General features: G+C 36.0%; 1 protein-coding gene across 1 annotated transcript in view; it reads left to right on the top strand.

Annotated features, from left to right (window-relative positions):
- LOC150094733 (uncharacterized) overlaps positions 1-14,310 on the top strand; it is a 31,951-nt gene extending 17,641 nt beyond the window's left edge. The window contains exons 2-3 of the mRNA XM_090411291.1: positions 8,105-8,341; positions 13,994-14,310. Coding sequence (XP_090267417.1) covers positions 8,105-8,341; positions 13,994-14,226 — 470 coding nt within the window. The 3' untranslated portion in view covers positions 14,227-14,310. The remainder of the gene's footprint in view (positions 1-8,104; positions 8,342-13,993) is intronic.
- The last annotated feature ends 3,674 nt before the right edge of the window (positions 14,311-17,984 follow it).

The raw sequence follows: 17,984 nt of genomic DNA, 5'->3' as shown, positions 1-17,984 counted from the left end.
ATTTTTACGGTATAGTTACACACCTGATTAAAATTTTAATGTTTGAACCTTGGATTAGGTATTCGTATCTTGTTTATTGAAACGATTGTCGTAAACGCAGATATTATCACAAATTAAATGCGACATGCCAAGCAGAATGGTGATAAGAAAAACACGACTATGCTGTCGGTTATCTTCCTTTATCACATTCCATAATTCCTTCTCCGCCCCATTCATTGTATTATAATGAACATCCTTTTCCTCTAGAAATAAGCTTTAAAAAAATTGCGCACAGTTAATCTCCCCGTGTATCAATTACAACAGCAAATAAAGTTGGAGACTAGCCTGGGAATAAAGAAACACATTTCTAGAAATTATCTTAATGCATTTTCTCTCGTGTTATTAATGGAATAATTGACTAATAAGTGCGTTTACAAACCTTTCTTACAAGGGCACTTTGGAACTCTGAAAAAGAATATTCAGTTTATTACGGAGCTGGTAATAACAACAAACTCGGAAAAGCTACTTAGCAGTACACTTTTATTTTTTTGATGGAACGTAGGCGGAAAGGTGATCAGCAAGTTCGTGAGTCATATACAGGACAGATCTGAAGGGTGATAGTATGGTAAGGAAGGTAAAATCGTAGTATAAGAGGAAATTAGCTGAGCTAATTCATTGCGTAATCCCAGCTAATTTCAGTATGCGTCAAGTAAAAGGAAGAATTATTGCGGTGGAATGAATTTGAATGCCAGCTGTATGACAACCAGATCCTGTAGATATGTTAATCAGAGATCACTTTGCAAGGGTATATCATCCAAATGGAGATTTGCAATGTAATAATGGCTGAAGTGAAAATAGATGAATGAGGTATGTAGGATATAACCTGAACACAGATACATAGTGCTGTGCCATAGGACTCTACACTAGGGCAGCTGCTGTTTAACTTATGCATTAATGATACAGGAAATGTCTGAGCGGAAATATTTAGTTGTTTGCTAATACAGCTATGTGATTAGATGGCAGATCAGCTTGCGTATTACGAAAGGGATAGGGATTAGCAGTGCCACTGACCAAATTGTTTGAGCTTTAGCTTGGGATCTTACTGAGGTATAAAGAAGAGACAGTAGTTCTGTTGCATAAAGGAAGCTCCAAGACATAGCAAATTATCTGCCAATCAGCAACTCAGCAGTGGTTGCGGTATCGAAGTTAAAGGGAAAAAATCCAGAAGGGGATGGATAGCAACAGGGTACTTTATGAGTGTCCATATTTTGTGGTGGTTAGGTCATGCCTCCATTTATTGATTTTTCATTAAAAAAACAAAACAAAACAGCTAATTTCGATGAGGGACTTGACAAGATAGAGTTCCATGCAGTGAGAGAGTTCTTGGAGGAGCAGAGTCCGGCCCACGTACATAGTGCTGTGCCATAGGAGTCTACACTAGGGCAGCTGCTATTTAACTTGTGCATTAATGATACAGGAAATGTCTGAGCGGAAATATTTAGTTGTTTGCTAATAACGTCAGACTGGTTACAATAGTTACCAATGTTGACATCTTACAGATTTATAATTAGACATGGATTTTTTTTTTCTCCATTGAGTAATTACTAAATCACTACTGCTGAATTATTTCTTCCTTCACTTTAATTGGCTAAATAGCCTTAGTTGCTTCGGTCGCAATTCATTAGAAAAAAAAAATGAAACCGCTAAAGCAAACCAAATACTTCCTGTAATGATACCTCAGTGGTTACTTTACAGGAAAGAAGAGCGGTTTTCTCACTAGTAGGTAATGTTTAATTAGGTCTTGAGTGTCCATCTCACAAAATAAATAAATAAAAATAAATGAATCGGAGATTTATACCATTTTTCATAAGCTTATCATGACGAGTCCACAAACAGTTCTAATAAGTCAAGGAAGCAATTTTCCTTTTTTTTTTTTTATTTAAAGAACTTTGGTGGCTAGGATTACAAGATTTTATGGAATTACTTTTGTGGCATGAAGGTCTCTCCCATCTACTTAAGGTAGATCTACTCCAGTAGGATTTAACTTTGCTGTTTTTAATTTTCCCTTTTTAAATTATCTTTGCCACTTTGTGTGGAATTAGTTACATTTAAATTATTACTTTCACTAGCAATTACGTAATTAAAACAGTCGCTGTTTTCTGGAATTATTCGCAAATGAAATGGCGAAAAAATTTGACCTAAAAAATAAACGCCAATTTTTTGCCATTAATGAAAAAAAAAAAAAAAACATTTCGAATTAAGCTTTTTTTATTTTTTTATTTCTTCAATGCTGTTCTTTTTAGTTACATTGCATATTCGCTATGCGTAACGGCATATATTCAGATTAAATTTAGTCAGAACTCAGAAAATATCCTGTTTGAGTATATTACTTTAGATAAAATACATAATACATTGTGCTACATTAAGTTATTCATTTGTTGTGCATGTTCCTAAACTCCCTTAGCCCAGACACCATTTAAATCAGTTTTTGTATCAAACTCTCATGAAAAGACTCGGGCTTCCATTTTTATCACGTTAGCGATCATATGGAGTAAGTACAGAATATGTTATACAACACTAAAAATGCGTTTATACGAATACATCTTTTTTTAATAACAGAATGAAGGAGATGAATATTCGCATCGTAGTTTGTTTCTGACGCCCGATTGGTATACGAAAGATCTTCTCGAAAGTTTTTATCGTGTAGTCATTGAATTCATAATTTTTTTTTTTTTTTTCAACCAGTTTGGGTGGAGTAAAAAAAAAAAAATTACAAAGCGTTGAGATTTCTTCCTTTGGTTTAAATCAAGCATCTCAGAAAAATCAACCACATTTTTTTTTCTTAGATGATTTCTCAAAAAAAAAAAAAAAAACGATTCCATACAATAATACGGATCGTGAATGATTTCACACTAATGCTAGTTAGGCTTAGGAACCATATACACTACAGCTGTTCGCAGTATCGTCGTGTATGACGCGAACTAAAGATAGCTTCAGGCGAGGGTCGAGCTCACCTACCAAGCAATTTCTACAAAAAAAAAAAAAAAATAGAAGTGCTGATGGTTTTTTCAAAGAAACAGGAAACTAAATATCAAATACATGGTGAACAGCACAGCACTTAACTCTAAACTGCTTCTCGCTTAAGTAAAAATTTAAATCTGCAAACGTATAATTTGTATTACTTCATACAGTGGCAAATCCAGGCTGGCATCAATGTCTAAGGCCGGTATATACTATTACATGCATTCTTCTGTCCTGTTTTAAGGTATGAAAAGTCCCACCACCTCCATTACTGGCTGGCTAACATCTGAATTCAATCAAAAAGCTCTTTATGAAGGCTTTCAGCGTCTTAGAAGGGGGCTCAAACAGTATTTCCGACAGAAAGAGCACCATTCGTTACCGATTGAGCTAAAGAGTAGCCACTCTTGCACTGTTACTGTATGGTCCAAATTTTCGAAATTATATTTTAAATTGTAATACATCATAAAAAAAAACTTGTAATAAATATTATTGAAATTGAGATCACATTAAGAGTTGAAGAGGGGAAATTAGATCATTACTTAACACGATAGGTCCATTTAAAGAGGAGAGGAGAAAATATCAAATTCAGTTCTCTCAGATAATTTGAGACCTAAAGGTTACATTTTCAGACAGAAAAATGATGGTCGCATACCCTATCATGAAATCAGTAAAATAATATTTTGAATTTTCAGTTAAAAAAAGAAAACGGTATAGAGTTCGTAACACGTGTTTGTGGAAGGTAGATTTTCGTCTTCTGGAGTGAGACACCACTCTTGCTTATGGAAGCTTCAGTGGTTTCGAAAAATAGTGTTCAGGCTTACAACAGGCCTCCGCCTTAAGTCCAATTCACTCCACTGATATAAATTTTTTTCAACTGTAGGATTTTAATTTACATCTAACATTCCTGAAACAAGATCTCAACCGAATACTAATTGCTTTCTAAGAAGAGAAACAGGTGAAAAATGCATGCTTCGTGTACCAATAACGAGATGTCCCTGCTTCCCATCAATTAACTAAATTTCATATTTGCTTTACTTGTACCTGCTTTTCCAATTAAGTGTTTGTCATAACTTCGTAAGTTAATAATGCAAACAGCACTTGCTGAAATATACAGGAAATCGATTTTCAAGACCTGAAAGGGATTCACAGAAAACGAATACCACTACCCAGTGCATCTGTTATACTGCATAGTCAAGGCCGTTTTGTGGACACTCCCATGAACGTGACGTGCTGTCAAGCCGTAATGACAGATTACTTTCTTGCCGAACTTGTGATTACGGAGGCCACTTTTATGCTGCATTTAAGTTCAGGAAGTAAATAGAAGGGTGCTAGAGAAGAGATAAGTGACAAGAGCCCTGAGTCTAAATACTCCAAAGAGATAACTTAAATACCATATCATTTATTTCGAAATGCCTGTTTATGAAAGCTGTTAATATAAGTGTGAATATAAGTTATTAATAAGCACATCCAGGATCTATATTTGTCAAGCAAACATTGATGCAGAGCTACTTAACGATTTCGAATACCACTTCAGAATAATTCAAAAACGTCAATCAGGAATTGTGAATGCCTATTCGACCACTCTGTAAACAGAATGGACTTAATTTTAAATCTTTGTAAAATGAATGCTTGCGAAGGTCATTAAGTGACAGACTTTACGCCTTTGGGAGATTAATAGCTTGCTTATTGGTGGCCTGAATGGGTTAGATAAAAGCAGTCTTTGTTCTGTCAGGGATCCCAATTATATCTGACTTTAACCCAACCATCACATTTTATTATATATGAACACCTGGAGTTAAAACTCACCGAGGGAGGCAATAAGGTACAATCTAACAGACAATATCTACCTCACCTTAAATTGATTCAACGACTGTGTGCACCTCATTCGGCAAAGTACATTCCACACACCAACCACTCTAAGTACAAAGTCATGCCTCACTCTTATACTTTATACAGATTCCAATACCATTTTGAAAAATGTCCTGGGTACTTGGTGAGTTCTTCTTAGCAATTTATTTCAATCATATCCCACCTCGTCCTCCGCCTACTTAACCAAACTCTGCAAATCATTCTCTCAACCTTTCATCATAGTATTCCACAAACCAGATGTGTTTTTTTGTAATATGAAATTCCTGGATTGTTTTTATTAAAATCTTCTGGCAGTGACAGACTAAAATTATCTGCTTATACTTTTAAGATAATTCATCGTATGAGAGATACTGTTTTTTAAACTAGCAGGGTACAGTATTCAGTTGTATTAGATATGCGTACTATGTAGGTTTATATCTACGGTTGGTTATTTGCAATTACGGTAGAAGAAACTAAAGACTGGGTGGGAAATGTATTAGTATGTTAATTGCGAAGTAGACTTTTGCCAGTTAGGTGGAATGAGAAACCCGAATTTCATGGCGGGGGAGATAAGGAGAAGCTTACAAGCTCTGAATCCACACAACATAGTTCTATTGTGTTGGGTTGGACATTGTAACATCTGTATTCTGCACTACAGAGGGTTTAAAAATAATGACTATGCTCTGGCAAGGCCAGAAGTCAATTAGTGCAAGTAAAACAGACTAATGGAAAATTAAGTTTTATTTTATAATTAATTGTATTGAATATTTATAATTTAATACTGAATAACAGTAATATTTTATTATGAGAATTTAATAGCTAGTTTATTTTGGGGAAAAAAAAAATATATATATATATATATATGAAATCCTTTATTAAAAAAATTAAGAAATTTCAGTTCCGAATTATCAAGTGGATTTCACTTCCGAAATTCGTTTAGGGAAAGACCTCTTTTGACCAATTCTACTCATGGTTTCAGATAGTTTAGATTGGGATTACCTGACCCACCAAATTCCCAATCTCATCCTTCAGCTTTGTCCCTCCTCCTGCAGTATGGCAATCGAACTGAAGAAAATAAATAAACTGAGTGCAATTGAAAATGAAAGCTAAAGCAGAAATACTTTCACAGGAGGTGGTGAGTGCATTCACCCTCTTTATCGCATTCTACGTAAGGTCGTTATTACAATTACTAAAATGCACACAATGGCACTTCACCACTGGATGGAAGGTTAGCAATGCAGGCGTGTAGGACAAGTTTGATCTTTTCTCTTTGAAACAAGGATTCTGTGGAAGAGAAGTAACGTAAGTTAGAAAGAGGTTGTATCCTTTGTCTCCAACGCCTAAAAAAAAATCGTCTTAAGCGACAGCTAGCATATTTTTATATTACTATATTTGCTGGGTCATAGATGCTGTGATCATACAAGCAAGCTTCAACACAAAGAATCAACGAAAACCATACCTCTTAATATACTTTTTTACAATTCTCCTGTTCTATCTGCAATCAAAACAATGACATTATCCAGGAAGAGGATATGAAGCAAATATTTAACAAATGAAAGAGTGATAAACAAAATAAAAATATTCAGAGAAAAAAAAACAGTAAAAGCAATGGTATGACAATCCCGAATAACGAAGCATTTGTTCGTTTTTGTGGCTATTTCAGAATAAGATTCTGAGTTAAACTTAGAACACGAAATCGCGGCGTGTGCGCGCGCGCGGAGGAATTCGCGTGTTTCGAAGAACAATGTGACGCCATTTTGTTTCGTTTTAGTGAACGAAAAAAATTATTTTCCAGAATTAGTACCGCAGAATACCGCTGCTCATACACACTGTAGCAATTATTCAATTAAAGTGAACTATGTTGCTTTTAAAATTTCATTTGACTGTTGAAAAAAAAAAATTTAGTGACGTCGATTCGATGGACAACGCATAAAATATCTGATCTGCAATTTAGGAGCTTAATAGAAAAATAAGATAAGGCTGCAGAATAATGACTTAAGTTCTTTAAGTTATGCTTTTAATCTATTTGGAGAGATAATATGCTAATTTAACTGACATAATTAACTGCTTCCGTAGCGCAATTTGAAGAACGACAGTACGTTGCCCCTTCAATTAGAAAAGGCCTGTGTTCGATTCTCGTCATGACGGGAAGAACTTGATATGGACTTTTTCAATTGAAGGTGAGTTAACCGATCTCATACGGAAGTAGCAGGGTTTTTTCTCCCAGAAACTCGGGTTTTTCATCCCACATACAGACAAATCGGCCCTTCAGAACACACAGAATTAACAGACAAAAAAATACTAGCTGTTGTGGGCAGATATAGGTGATTGGTAGTAGAGGTTCTGTGTTAGAGACAGTTGTACAGTGGGTGTCCTCCCGCGATGAGTCTTCGGACCCCTTGGAGGTGTCACGAATAATAATAATCAGCCCGCATTTCTTTCACTTACTTAAAATCAATCGTATATTTATGCTGTGAAATATTTGTTTAAGAATTATTCCATGGAAAACTGAATGTAATAACATATCACATTCTCAAAAGCAGTGCTTTGCATACATGGCGAATTTTGTATACTGTTTTTACGAATGCTTTTAGACACCACTACCATATCTTTAGCCGATCCTGGAACTAATCTAAACGGAACAGTACCTCATTTGTCCAGAACGAAATCTGAGGATCCAGTTTCCTCTGTAAGTATGATCCACAAATCACTGGACTTGCTTGAAACGACTGTTAGTTACAAGTAATATTCAACTTTACAGAGTATACTTTTTTTTGTGTATGTATAAAATATCGGATAAACGTAACTTTTTTTTACCAACTAAAGTAAGAAGCACTTTTTAGTGTTAACTTTTTTTTAGAAGTCAGATATTATTATTTGACACGTCCAGGGAGTTCAAAGACTTATCGAAGGAGGACACCTGCTCTACAACCCTGTCTCCACCACTCAATGCACTAGCTGACTCCACCAATGCCATCTACTACCGACCACTAGTATTTTATTTTAAACAGATAATCACAAACATCCATGCCCATGGCGGGATTCGAACCCGCAGCGTTTTGGCTGGGTAGCGCATACTGTGTGCTTTGGTTTCGATTCCCCCCCCCCGAGTTGTGCAGTTAATCCACTACTCAGACCATGCACACAAACTAAACAGGCCCATCAAGTTTTAATTGGCAACTGGAATCAATTTGTTTTTCCTTTGCTGATTATGATGAGCAGGCACTTATACCAAACTTTAAATTTCATTTTTCAGATCCGGAAAAAATGGAATTTCCATTGTTAAAGAAACCACTCCATTTTCATGGACCTAATGAGAAGCCACCCGAATGGCTGGTTAAATACAATGATCAAATTAAACATGCAGATGGCTATATAGTTATATCTGGAGAATATAACAGATGCATTCCTCCTGCTCTGACCAATATGATGGACCATTTTCCTCCTGCTACATACAAATATAAACCATGTGGAATTGTGACTTACTCCATGGGTAAGTAGCATTATTTGATTGCACGCTTTTGATTTGAAATTGTAATCTCCCTTATTTCTTGCCTAACATTCTTTTCGTAGTGATATTGTATTGTTAGAAATGTAAAGAAATATTTTTCCGAAGAGCCAAAGTTCACATAACGCTTTCAGCACCTAACGAAATTGCAGAAACAAGCCCGGTAATTTGAATTATCTCCGCAAAAACATTTGTTCATTAAGGCGTGATGGTTTGCGAAATACGCTTAGTCTCTTGGGGTTAAGTTGCTTAAACATTGTAAATGTTCCATGCTTGTTTATGCTGCAGTTTGAAACACAAAATTTTCCCCTCATGAAGCATTCTAGTTGATTGATTTAAGGTGTTTTTCTTATGGAAACGTAGTGATCACAGGAGAAAAATAGCAAATTATGTAAAAGGCAGACAAAAAGGTCTTAGTGAAACTCTGAAAATATCAGCAGTTTACGAAGGTGCAGAAATAAAGAGTTGAATGGTTTAAATATGGTCTGATGTTTTCCAATGAATTGACATCTTGGACAGAAAAAAACAAAATTGCTTTCAAATTCTGGTATGGTTCATGACGTTGCTGATACATCATCTATTAATGTACCCAGCCCGGACGAGAAGAGGGTAAGATCCCCTGGCTGTGATTTTTAACGGCCCAGACGCAATTTTTTTTTTCCTGCTCCCCATTTCAGAGGGCCTGGTAAGTTCTTTTTCCCAAGCCCAGCGTTAGCTGTCCACACCTCTGAATTATGTACCCACATCAACAGTTTAAATCTGGAGGCCACTGGAGACCAAGTAACATTGGCATAATATGTTCTCCAAGTTTTACAGAATCGATAGAACAGTTCAAGCAGTAGAAAAATTCGCAGTGTTCTTTCCACCATTTCTTCGATATCGATGCAATACATCAGCATGTAACGCATTGTCAACAGCAGGGAGTTTTCATTCAGAGAAGAAAATATGGTGGTGTCCAAAACCAAAGGACAAACACTATTTCTGAGATTACAACCACAAATTCAGACGAATTATTGAGAAACTTGAAGGTCACAGAATTACTGATATTATTTTGGGATCTCATATAGCATTGTATCCAGGCTCTGGGCAGCATCTCCAACCAATGAAATGTGTTCCAGCCGTTTGCTAAGAGGTCGCCCTCGCTTTACAGCAAAACGTAATCAACGTACCACGACAGGTCAACTTGCATGTCGGCTTGATTCTTACGCGAATATCTCGGCAAACTATGGCAAGACAGCTGCAACAAGTAGGCCTATATGTCCGAAGGCAGGTCTGTGTCCCTTTATCCACAAGTCATTGTAGAGCACATTTTCAATGGTGTTGTATCTATAAAAATTGGACATGACACCAATAGGCTAATATACTCTTTACAGATGAGTCGTTTTAGTCTTTCTTCCGATTCTAGCCGACACTTTATCTGGCATGAAAGTGGCAATGCTTACCATTGCGATAATGTTCTTGAAAGGAATAGTTAGAGGTGCTGGAGTCATGGTGCGCAGAGGCAATATGTTTAATGTACGCACCGAGATACAAGTGCTGAACGAACAGACTGTCTGGTGAACGATATTACATTATTACAACGCAGTTCGATTGTTCCGTGGCGCTGTAGGCGAAGAATTCATTTTTATGCATGACAATTCCACGTGATATCGTACACAAGCAGTGTAGATCCAAGATTGTTATAATCGAATTGAGTAACCAGCATGCTCCCCCAGGTCTCAACATTATATAACACGTTCAGCACACAATAGGGAGACTGGTTGCTGCTCGAAATTCTCTTCCAGAAAAACAAGGCCTTATTCTTGCTCTGAAGGGAAGGAGGAGTAAGTCAGTTTGCCTCAAGAACTCCTGAATCACTTAGTGCTAAGCATGGTACGATGTTGTGAGAGCTGCATCGCAGTTCGGGATGGACATACTCCATACTGAAATGTCTCTCCACCTAGTTTTCTGTACGCGACGCACATTTATTTCTTAATCAGTCCTTAGGAAATTTAACTTTTCCAAAAAAAATAAATGTCGGGTTCAATATCCACTTAATTTGTAAGAAATTTATAACATTTTTTGTGTAGCATAAATTTATTGCTGCATACTAATAAGTTAGGTCCACATTTGGCTGCAGTCAATTTTTTTTCATATACAGGTAAAAATTTAGTTCCTTAGCTTTTGGACACCATTGTAGGAGGGTGCCATATACTCCTGTCGAAATGTTATTTGCTTCTACAGCGCTAGAGTATGTTGAGCCCATAAACGAGGAGTTGGTTAACCAACCTCTGGTACCGTTTATTATGGATAGTGGGCTAAGGAAGGAGAAGCTTGTTACATCTTATTTAAAATGATTGTATATACTGTACTTGTTTCCTTGGGAAACATAAGGGCAAAAGACTTCCACATTTGGTAACGGATTTAGTAGTGTATGAATTATTGATACAATTTCATATAAAAATTAACAAATTTGCAATGAAAATATAAATATTTATAGAACCATATTGCAGAAACCAAACAGCTGTGTGAAAGTGAGTGGAGTTGAAAAAAAAAAAAAAAAGGTTGTTTGGAAGCTCTTTTAGAGGGGGCCCAACCGCAAATGTTAGAGCAGTATTGAATAATTGCTCACCTGATTTGTAGGTTAATAGTTGTCCACAAGTGAACTAAAATCTTGAGCAAAAGAGAATTTTTTTTTTGAAGCTGAGGAGGCAACGGTTAAGATGTATTCATGACAGGAGAGGCTTGATGTCTGGATGATTCCAAGAAAAATCTCATCTTGTCTAGGAAATTGAGTGTTGTCAAGGAGAGGATAATACTGGTAACTTTCTTTTGTGGGAAAAAAGCAGAACTGTTTTGCTAGCATTTGAAATTGACAAAATTATCTGAAAACCCCATTGGAAGATGGCTTAGAAATTGACAGTTAAGGTTAGTCAAATAAAAGGGAGTGCAGTGTGCTTTCGCATGCAAAACTGTATTGAGTTGAACTGAAAGGGTCGTTGATATACAGAAGAGTTGGTAAGAGAACAGAAACTTTTGGAACTGCAGTGTTAGTTGAATAGTTCCTTGTCCTCTCACTATCACATACTACATGCATCCAGTAAGAAAGCTAGCAATCCAATTGCAGAAGGCATGGGACAGACCAAATGGTGCTACTTAAGAGGCCTTTGTGACAAACTCTTGGAAGATCTCAATCTCAAGCATAACTACTGGAGATTCAAACTTCTCCATGCCATTTTTCCAGAGATGGGTGATATGCGCATATATCCTGGTCGGCAACGATGGAATGCATAGTGGTGAGCGTTTATTAGGTGGGTTTGAAGATAGTGCACGAGTTGGTAATTGATGGTTCTCTCCATTACTTTATATAGGATATAGGACTGTGGTGAATGAGATAGGTCAGTAGAGTGAAAGAATAAAAGATCGTAAATAATAAAATATAAAAGAATTACTGCATTGATGACAAAGGCGATTTTCCTTCCACAATTTTTTTTTAAAAATACCTATAAAAATCGTCAATGGCTTCCTACTAGTCTTCAAAAAGTTAGGCCTAAGTGTCCTTGCTTTTTAAGCCTTTAGTAAAGACGTTTTTCTTTGATATCCAACAACCCTGTTGGTCAGTAGTCCATTGCAATTTTATTTCAATCTAGAGATGATTCAATGTTACCTGTCAAATTTCGTTTCCCAAAATACATTCCGTTGTAGTCGTGACAACACAAACCAGCAAAAAAAAGTATTTGACAAATCATACATTATAGGTAAAGCATTAATGTAGCATAGTATTCTAAATGAGTTAAAATTGGTGAATTCAGTTTTAGGGATAATAGCAGTAAAAACTTCAAGTTCACCTTGAAATTTCCAAGATTGCTACTTTTCAAATATAAGTGATCCACAGAGCCTCAAGGAAGGAGGACGAGGAAGCATGGAGCTTTCCGATGGGAAAAAAATCATACATTATAGGTAAAGCATTAATGTAGCATAGTATTCTAAATGAGTTAAAATTGGTGAATTCAGTTTTAGGGATAATAGCAGTAAAAACTTCAAGTTCACCTTGAAATTTCCAAGATTGCTACTTTTCAAATATAAGTGATCCACAGAGCCTCAAGGAAGGAGGACGAGGAAGCATGGAGCTTTCCGAGGGGAAAAAAATCATACATTATAGGTAAAGCATTAATGTAGCATAGTATTCTAAATGAGTTAAAATTGGTGAATTCAGTTTTAGGGATAATAGCAGTAAAAACTTCAAGTTCACCTTGAAATTTCCAAGATTGCTACTTTTCAAATATAAGTGATCCACAGAGCCTCAAGGAAGGAGGACGAGGAAGCATGGAGCTTTCCGAGGGGAAAAAAAAAAATTCATCCTGAATCTCACCCATGAAAAATTGTAAACATTTTACATTAATCCTTGAGTAGTGGGTAGACAAGTTGTTTATTTGCCTAATTTAGAAAATTTGCTGTGACCAAAATGGCACTTTCGATCAAGCAATGAAAGCCTTTCATGTCCACGATAGACTAATCCACATCCTTGGCTGGAGCCTTCTCATGTGAGAAAGCTCAGTTGATGTCGAAGTTAGTAATACTTACGAATGGAATAATTAGATTTAGGGTTTTTTGGAAATGCATCATGTGCTATTGAATACCTCTCTAACCCAACAGTTAACTGTCAGTAGTAGGTACAGTATTATGTACTTGCATAATAAATGTTGCAGTCTTACTTAAGTGGACAAATCGTCCATTGCTGCAGTCTAATTTAGGTGGACTGCAGCATACTTAATTCTGAAGTTAGTTTAAAACAGATTAAATACATGCCTAAGTTTTTACGAAGCAGCATAATAACCCTGACTTCCAAAAGATGGGAAAAAAAAAAAGTCAACGCTTTTTTTTTCTTTGTTGTTCTCTTCTAGGGAGTATGCAAGGTCGTTTTAGCCCTAACTTTTGGAGACTGAGTGGGCAGTTCAGTCTCCACTCAATCAGCGATAGCTGGCATAAGGCCATCACTAATTAATCAATACACAGTGGAGGCGGCGGTTAGCAAGTGCCGCCATCTCGTAGTCCCTAACAAAAAAATATTTTTTCTGTCTGAAAACAGTGAGAGTTCGATGGCCGATTTTCTTGAGTTTACGGGACGAAAAACGCGTTTGCCCGTGCCAGAGATCGACTTAACTCCGGGAACCAGTCGAGAAAAGGCTTTGAAAATGTTCCTCTAATCGGCGACTAGATTCGAACGCCTTTCGTCGTGCGGTCAAGCGCCCATAGACGTGTTGGTCTTTACAGCTTCCTGCATAAAGCATATGGGATAAGGCATTTTTTAAATGAAAAAGACAGATTCCTGATATTTTCTAAATATTAACAAAATTCTTTAGCTGCCAGGCCAATCGCGGTTACGAATTATCGATGTTTTTCGCAGGACATCGACGTTAAGTTCATTGATTTTTTTTTGACTGCATCATTTGCGTTTTAGCTTTATTTTCATCAAAAAGGGTGTTCAATTCCTCATACATAGGGAAAATGGTCATTTTTTTTAACAGCCACTCGGGTTAACAAATCTGGTCTTATGCCTACGTATTGAGACTTTTGAAATCACCCTGTAAATATTAATGTACTATGCTAAACTATCTACTCTGATTTATGATTAATGACTGAACAATAACTTTTCAGGTCCAGGAGGTGGAATGGAAGCAGCTATTCAACTAAGGGCTTTCTTAGGAGAACTGGGCATGGTCACATTGCCATTCGTCTTTTTTACTGCAGTTGTTCATCAGGCATTTTCTGAAGATGGTAACACTCAATCTGAGCAGATAGTTTCGAAAGCAGACAGATTTATAGGAGATCTGGAATTTTACACTGCTGCTATCAAGAACCAACGAGACGAACATGGAACTCCTCAATAATTACATTTGATTTGATTCATTCATTCGTCTTAACTACTGTAACAGATTTTTCACAAATAAAGCATCTTAATTCATGTATAGAAATTACGTGAACCGTATAATTTTAAAGTGGCTTTTAAATGGCATTTCGGCTGTTTGGAAATGTTTTCTTCTAAAATTAGGATTAGGATCGTTGTCTTGCACCGTGCAATGAAGTCATCTTCCACATTCCCATAATTCACAGCAAACTATTTCACAAGAATCTAGAATGAACGATTGCTCATGAATTTAAGTCTCCGAACCATGATATTACATTACATTAGAGCAGTTTCTCAAAATGGTACACGAAAGGTCGTTAGGGGGTACGTGACAATTTTCGGCTATACATAATTAAAGGAGTCATTTTCACCACCCCCGTCAACGGTGTTAAAACTAATATATATATATATATATATATATATATATAGTGAATGTGTTTCAGATATTACGGAATTCTCTCGAAGGGAATTAGCATTTCAACTTAACTATTGAAATGCTAATTTGTCTTTGGTTCGCGCGATCTTTTGTTAATACCGCACCAATCATATGCAGTTCTTCGCTGTTCCACGTATCTCAAGTCTTGTAAATTACTGGTAATTTTTGCTTGAAATAATGGGAAAAATGACGCTATTTGGGTAATGACTGACGATGCACACAAAGAAACTATTCTCGATGCAAAAAGTAGTGATAGCGAGGAGCTTCTTGGTAAGTCGCACCATTGTTTTTTTCTGAAAAAATTATTTTCCAAAAATTGCCGCACGTATCAAGCAACACGATTTTTTAGCTTTAATTTTGGAAAAAAGTTTCATATTCGAGTAAATAGTTTTTTTTAGCTTTCAAATTCTTACGTATGGATCATTGGTTAAAGACGATTTATAAAACCCCAAACGAGAGCAATATAGCAAATACAAATAGCTGTAAGCAACAAGAAACGTTTATTGCATCTGGATCAAATGAAATTGATAAGTGTCGTCAACATCTCCAGAGAACCAAAATTTAAAAATAAACCATTTTTTGTTTATATGAACACAAATTCAAATAAAATATTTAATTAATCAATGAATTTTTTTTTTAATTAATTAGGAGTACTTGCTAATAATAAATTTAAGAAGGGGTACGCAGATATCTGAAGTTCGAGAAACACTGCAAATTTGTAATTCACTGATCACCTATACAGAGAATAAATTACATGCCATGTCCGCTTTTCTTTTAGGAACAAAAAGGTATCACTATGCTATGTAACTCATACCGTCAAGATCAAGCTGTCATTTGCACACTTGACCAGATGATCCTGATCATTTCCCTTCTAGACCTGATTTTTTGAACACTACAAATTCTAATTGTTGAAGTCCAACGAGTACATATAATAACCGGTAACACGCGGCTCATCCTGTAATTATTCGATTTTTTTAATGCAAAAACTGCAACTTGAGGTTTAATGTTACGAGATCGTGGCAACTGTTATATTCCTTCATAATGCACAGATGTAGGAAGTGGTTGGCAGAAGGACAGACATTTCTACAACTTCCTTTGTAGGAAGGCATTAGAAATTAGCCCACTAAGAATTTAGAAAATCAAACCATTAAACCAATGTTATCTGTAACCCATTGCTTGCCGAAGTGGCTAACTTCATAATTTTTAGATCTGCTGTAATTTAAGTGCTAGCCAATTAATACTTGTCATTCCAAAGTAATGTCCAAGTTATCTGAGGAGTAATATGAAAATGCAAATCAATTCAGGTGTAACTTTACTTTCTAAAACAATTCCTTTTATCAATTTAATATTTCCAAAATCAATAGTAGAAATACTTCTAGCATATAGAGTTGTGCCGCAGGTTGAAAAATTTATTTGCCTTTACAAAGAGGCAATACCTGAAGTACCAATACATCCACAGCCTGTATTGGCACTTCAGATTGCAAAAGCATGTTATACTTAACCAAAAATGGAGGGAAATGACATTACAGTGATTAAAAAGACCCATACTTGACTGATATTGCACTTTATTTTCATATACTTACAGCTTTGACTCCTTAAATACAATCAATTTAAAACTTTTCCTACATATCCTAAAACAAATACCACTTGAAACGTTTCCGATAATCTCAATCATCAAAACAGTGCAAGATGCTTGCTCCGGTTTGGTCTTAAAATGCCTTTGCTTGATTCCTTCATTTTAACCAAATGGCGATTTTTTTGAGTAGGATAGATGGTCTATTGATTCAGAAGCTGCTTGATAAGTTGACATTGTTTTGCATTGTCAGTGGGAATTGAAACATGTTACTGACGATTAGTCATAAAACCAATTGGCAACTATTGCTGCTTGGTTTGCTTCCCCCCCCCCCCCCCCCCCCCAGACACTTTAATGGTCCCACAGCCTGTATGAGAACATGCCACGTTAGTGGCACTTAACAATTGCATTGTAATCTTGCATGTGCTGAAATAAATATCCACAGCCTCCAGATCCCACTGATGTGCAATTAGGAAGTTTCTCATACAGGAATAATGGGCAAGTTCCACAACTGGTTCATCAGATGTGCTTGCATTTTCCAACATGCTCAGTATTTATCAAGTAGTTTAGTTAGTCTACTGGGCAATCAAATTTTACACACAATAGCTAATGCAAAGACTGCTATTGTTCATAACATTTCTTGAACGTGTTTAACTGTAACGTAAAATTCCTTTTGAATGTCCTTAAGAGCTTGAAGTACCATTATTTTAAGGAGAAAACTTAAGTCTGGAGAGAATAAGGTGGATAATCACTGAATGGTTTCTCATGACAAATCATCCATTAGGCAAGAATGCCAGTGGCAAAGAAAACCAAGCCTTAATTTTAGGTTGCTTCACCCTGTTATGACTATATCATGCAAGATTCCCAATGCAGTTCTACATCATTACTGTTTTGATATTGATTCCCACAGCCTAACAGTTAACGGCCCATACCTTAATGCAGATTTTCAAATATTAAAAGAATTGCTTACTTTCACAAGAAAAAACAATGCAAACCAATGTCAAGATCTATTTAGAACTGCTTGCATCAACTGTGATACCTGAAAATATTTAAACGGAAAAAAAAATTAATCTTTTTTCCAAGAAAAGATCTATTCAGCTGTTAAATTTAAGTTAGCAATGATCAATTTGTAAATTATGTATTGGTTTAAATTTACTAGGCTTTTCATGTACTTGGATATTAAATCATTAACATCAGTAAATTATATTTTAATCACAAAAGCCAATTTTTTTTTATAAACAAAAAGTTTCATAGTTCAGTTAATACCAATAGATATTTGCCAAAGGGAACCTGCTGCAGGCCCATTGTACCTAGTTAGTAGTTCTATGTAGTATGCTCAGAAAACAGAAGTACTCAACACAGCAAAAAATGTTTCCAATTAACCACAGCATAAGAAAATGCAAGTCGGTAGAACTGCCATCTGGGTTCTTTTCTTCAATGCCCATATACCCAGACGTTTGTTTGGTGTGACAAGGGAGAACTCTTTAAAGCAGCCTTTGAGCATGAAACCTTGCATACAAATTTCTTAGCAATCATCTCTCTCCACACATACCCAACTCCAAGGAGTTGAATATTCTCTTCATGTTCACTGAGCTCATTGCTGACGACTGTACTTCATAAATGCATAGCACTATTATGCACTAAGGTTTAATTCACTTATAACAATGGAAATAAACAAAGTTGTAACAGCACTCATGCAAATGAGAACTGAAAAGCTGAGGTTCCCATAGTA

This window comes from Typopeltis vanoorti, chromosome 21, assembly GCF_054136105.1.
Source record: "Typopeltis vanoorti isolate ZY-2024b chromosome 21, IOZ_Tvanoo_1.0, whole genome shotgun sequence".
Taxonomy (NCBI): domain Eukaryota; kingdom Metazoa; phylum Arthropoda; class Arachnida; order Uropygi; family Thelyphonidae; genus Typopeltis; species Typopeltis vanoorti.
This window is presented reverse-complemented; position numbering and strand designations above follow the sequence as displayed.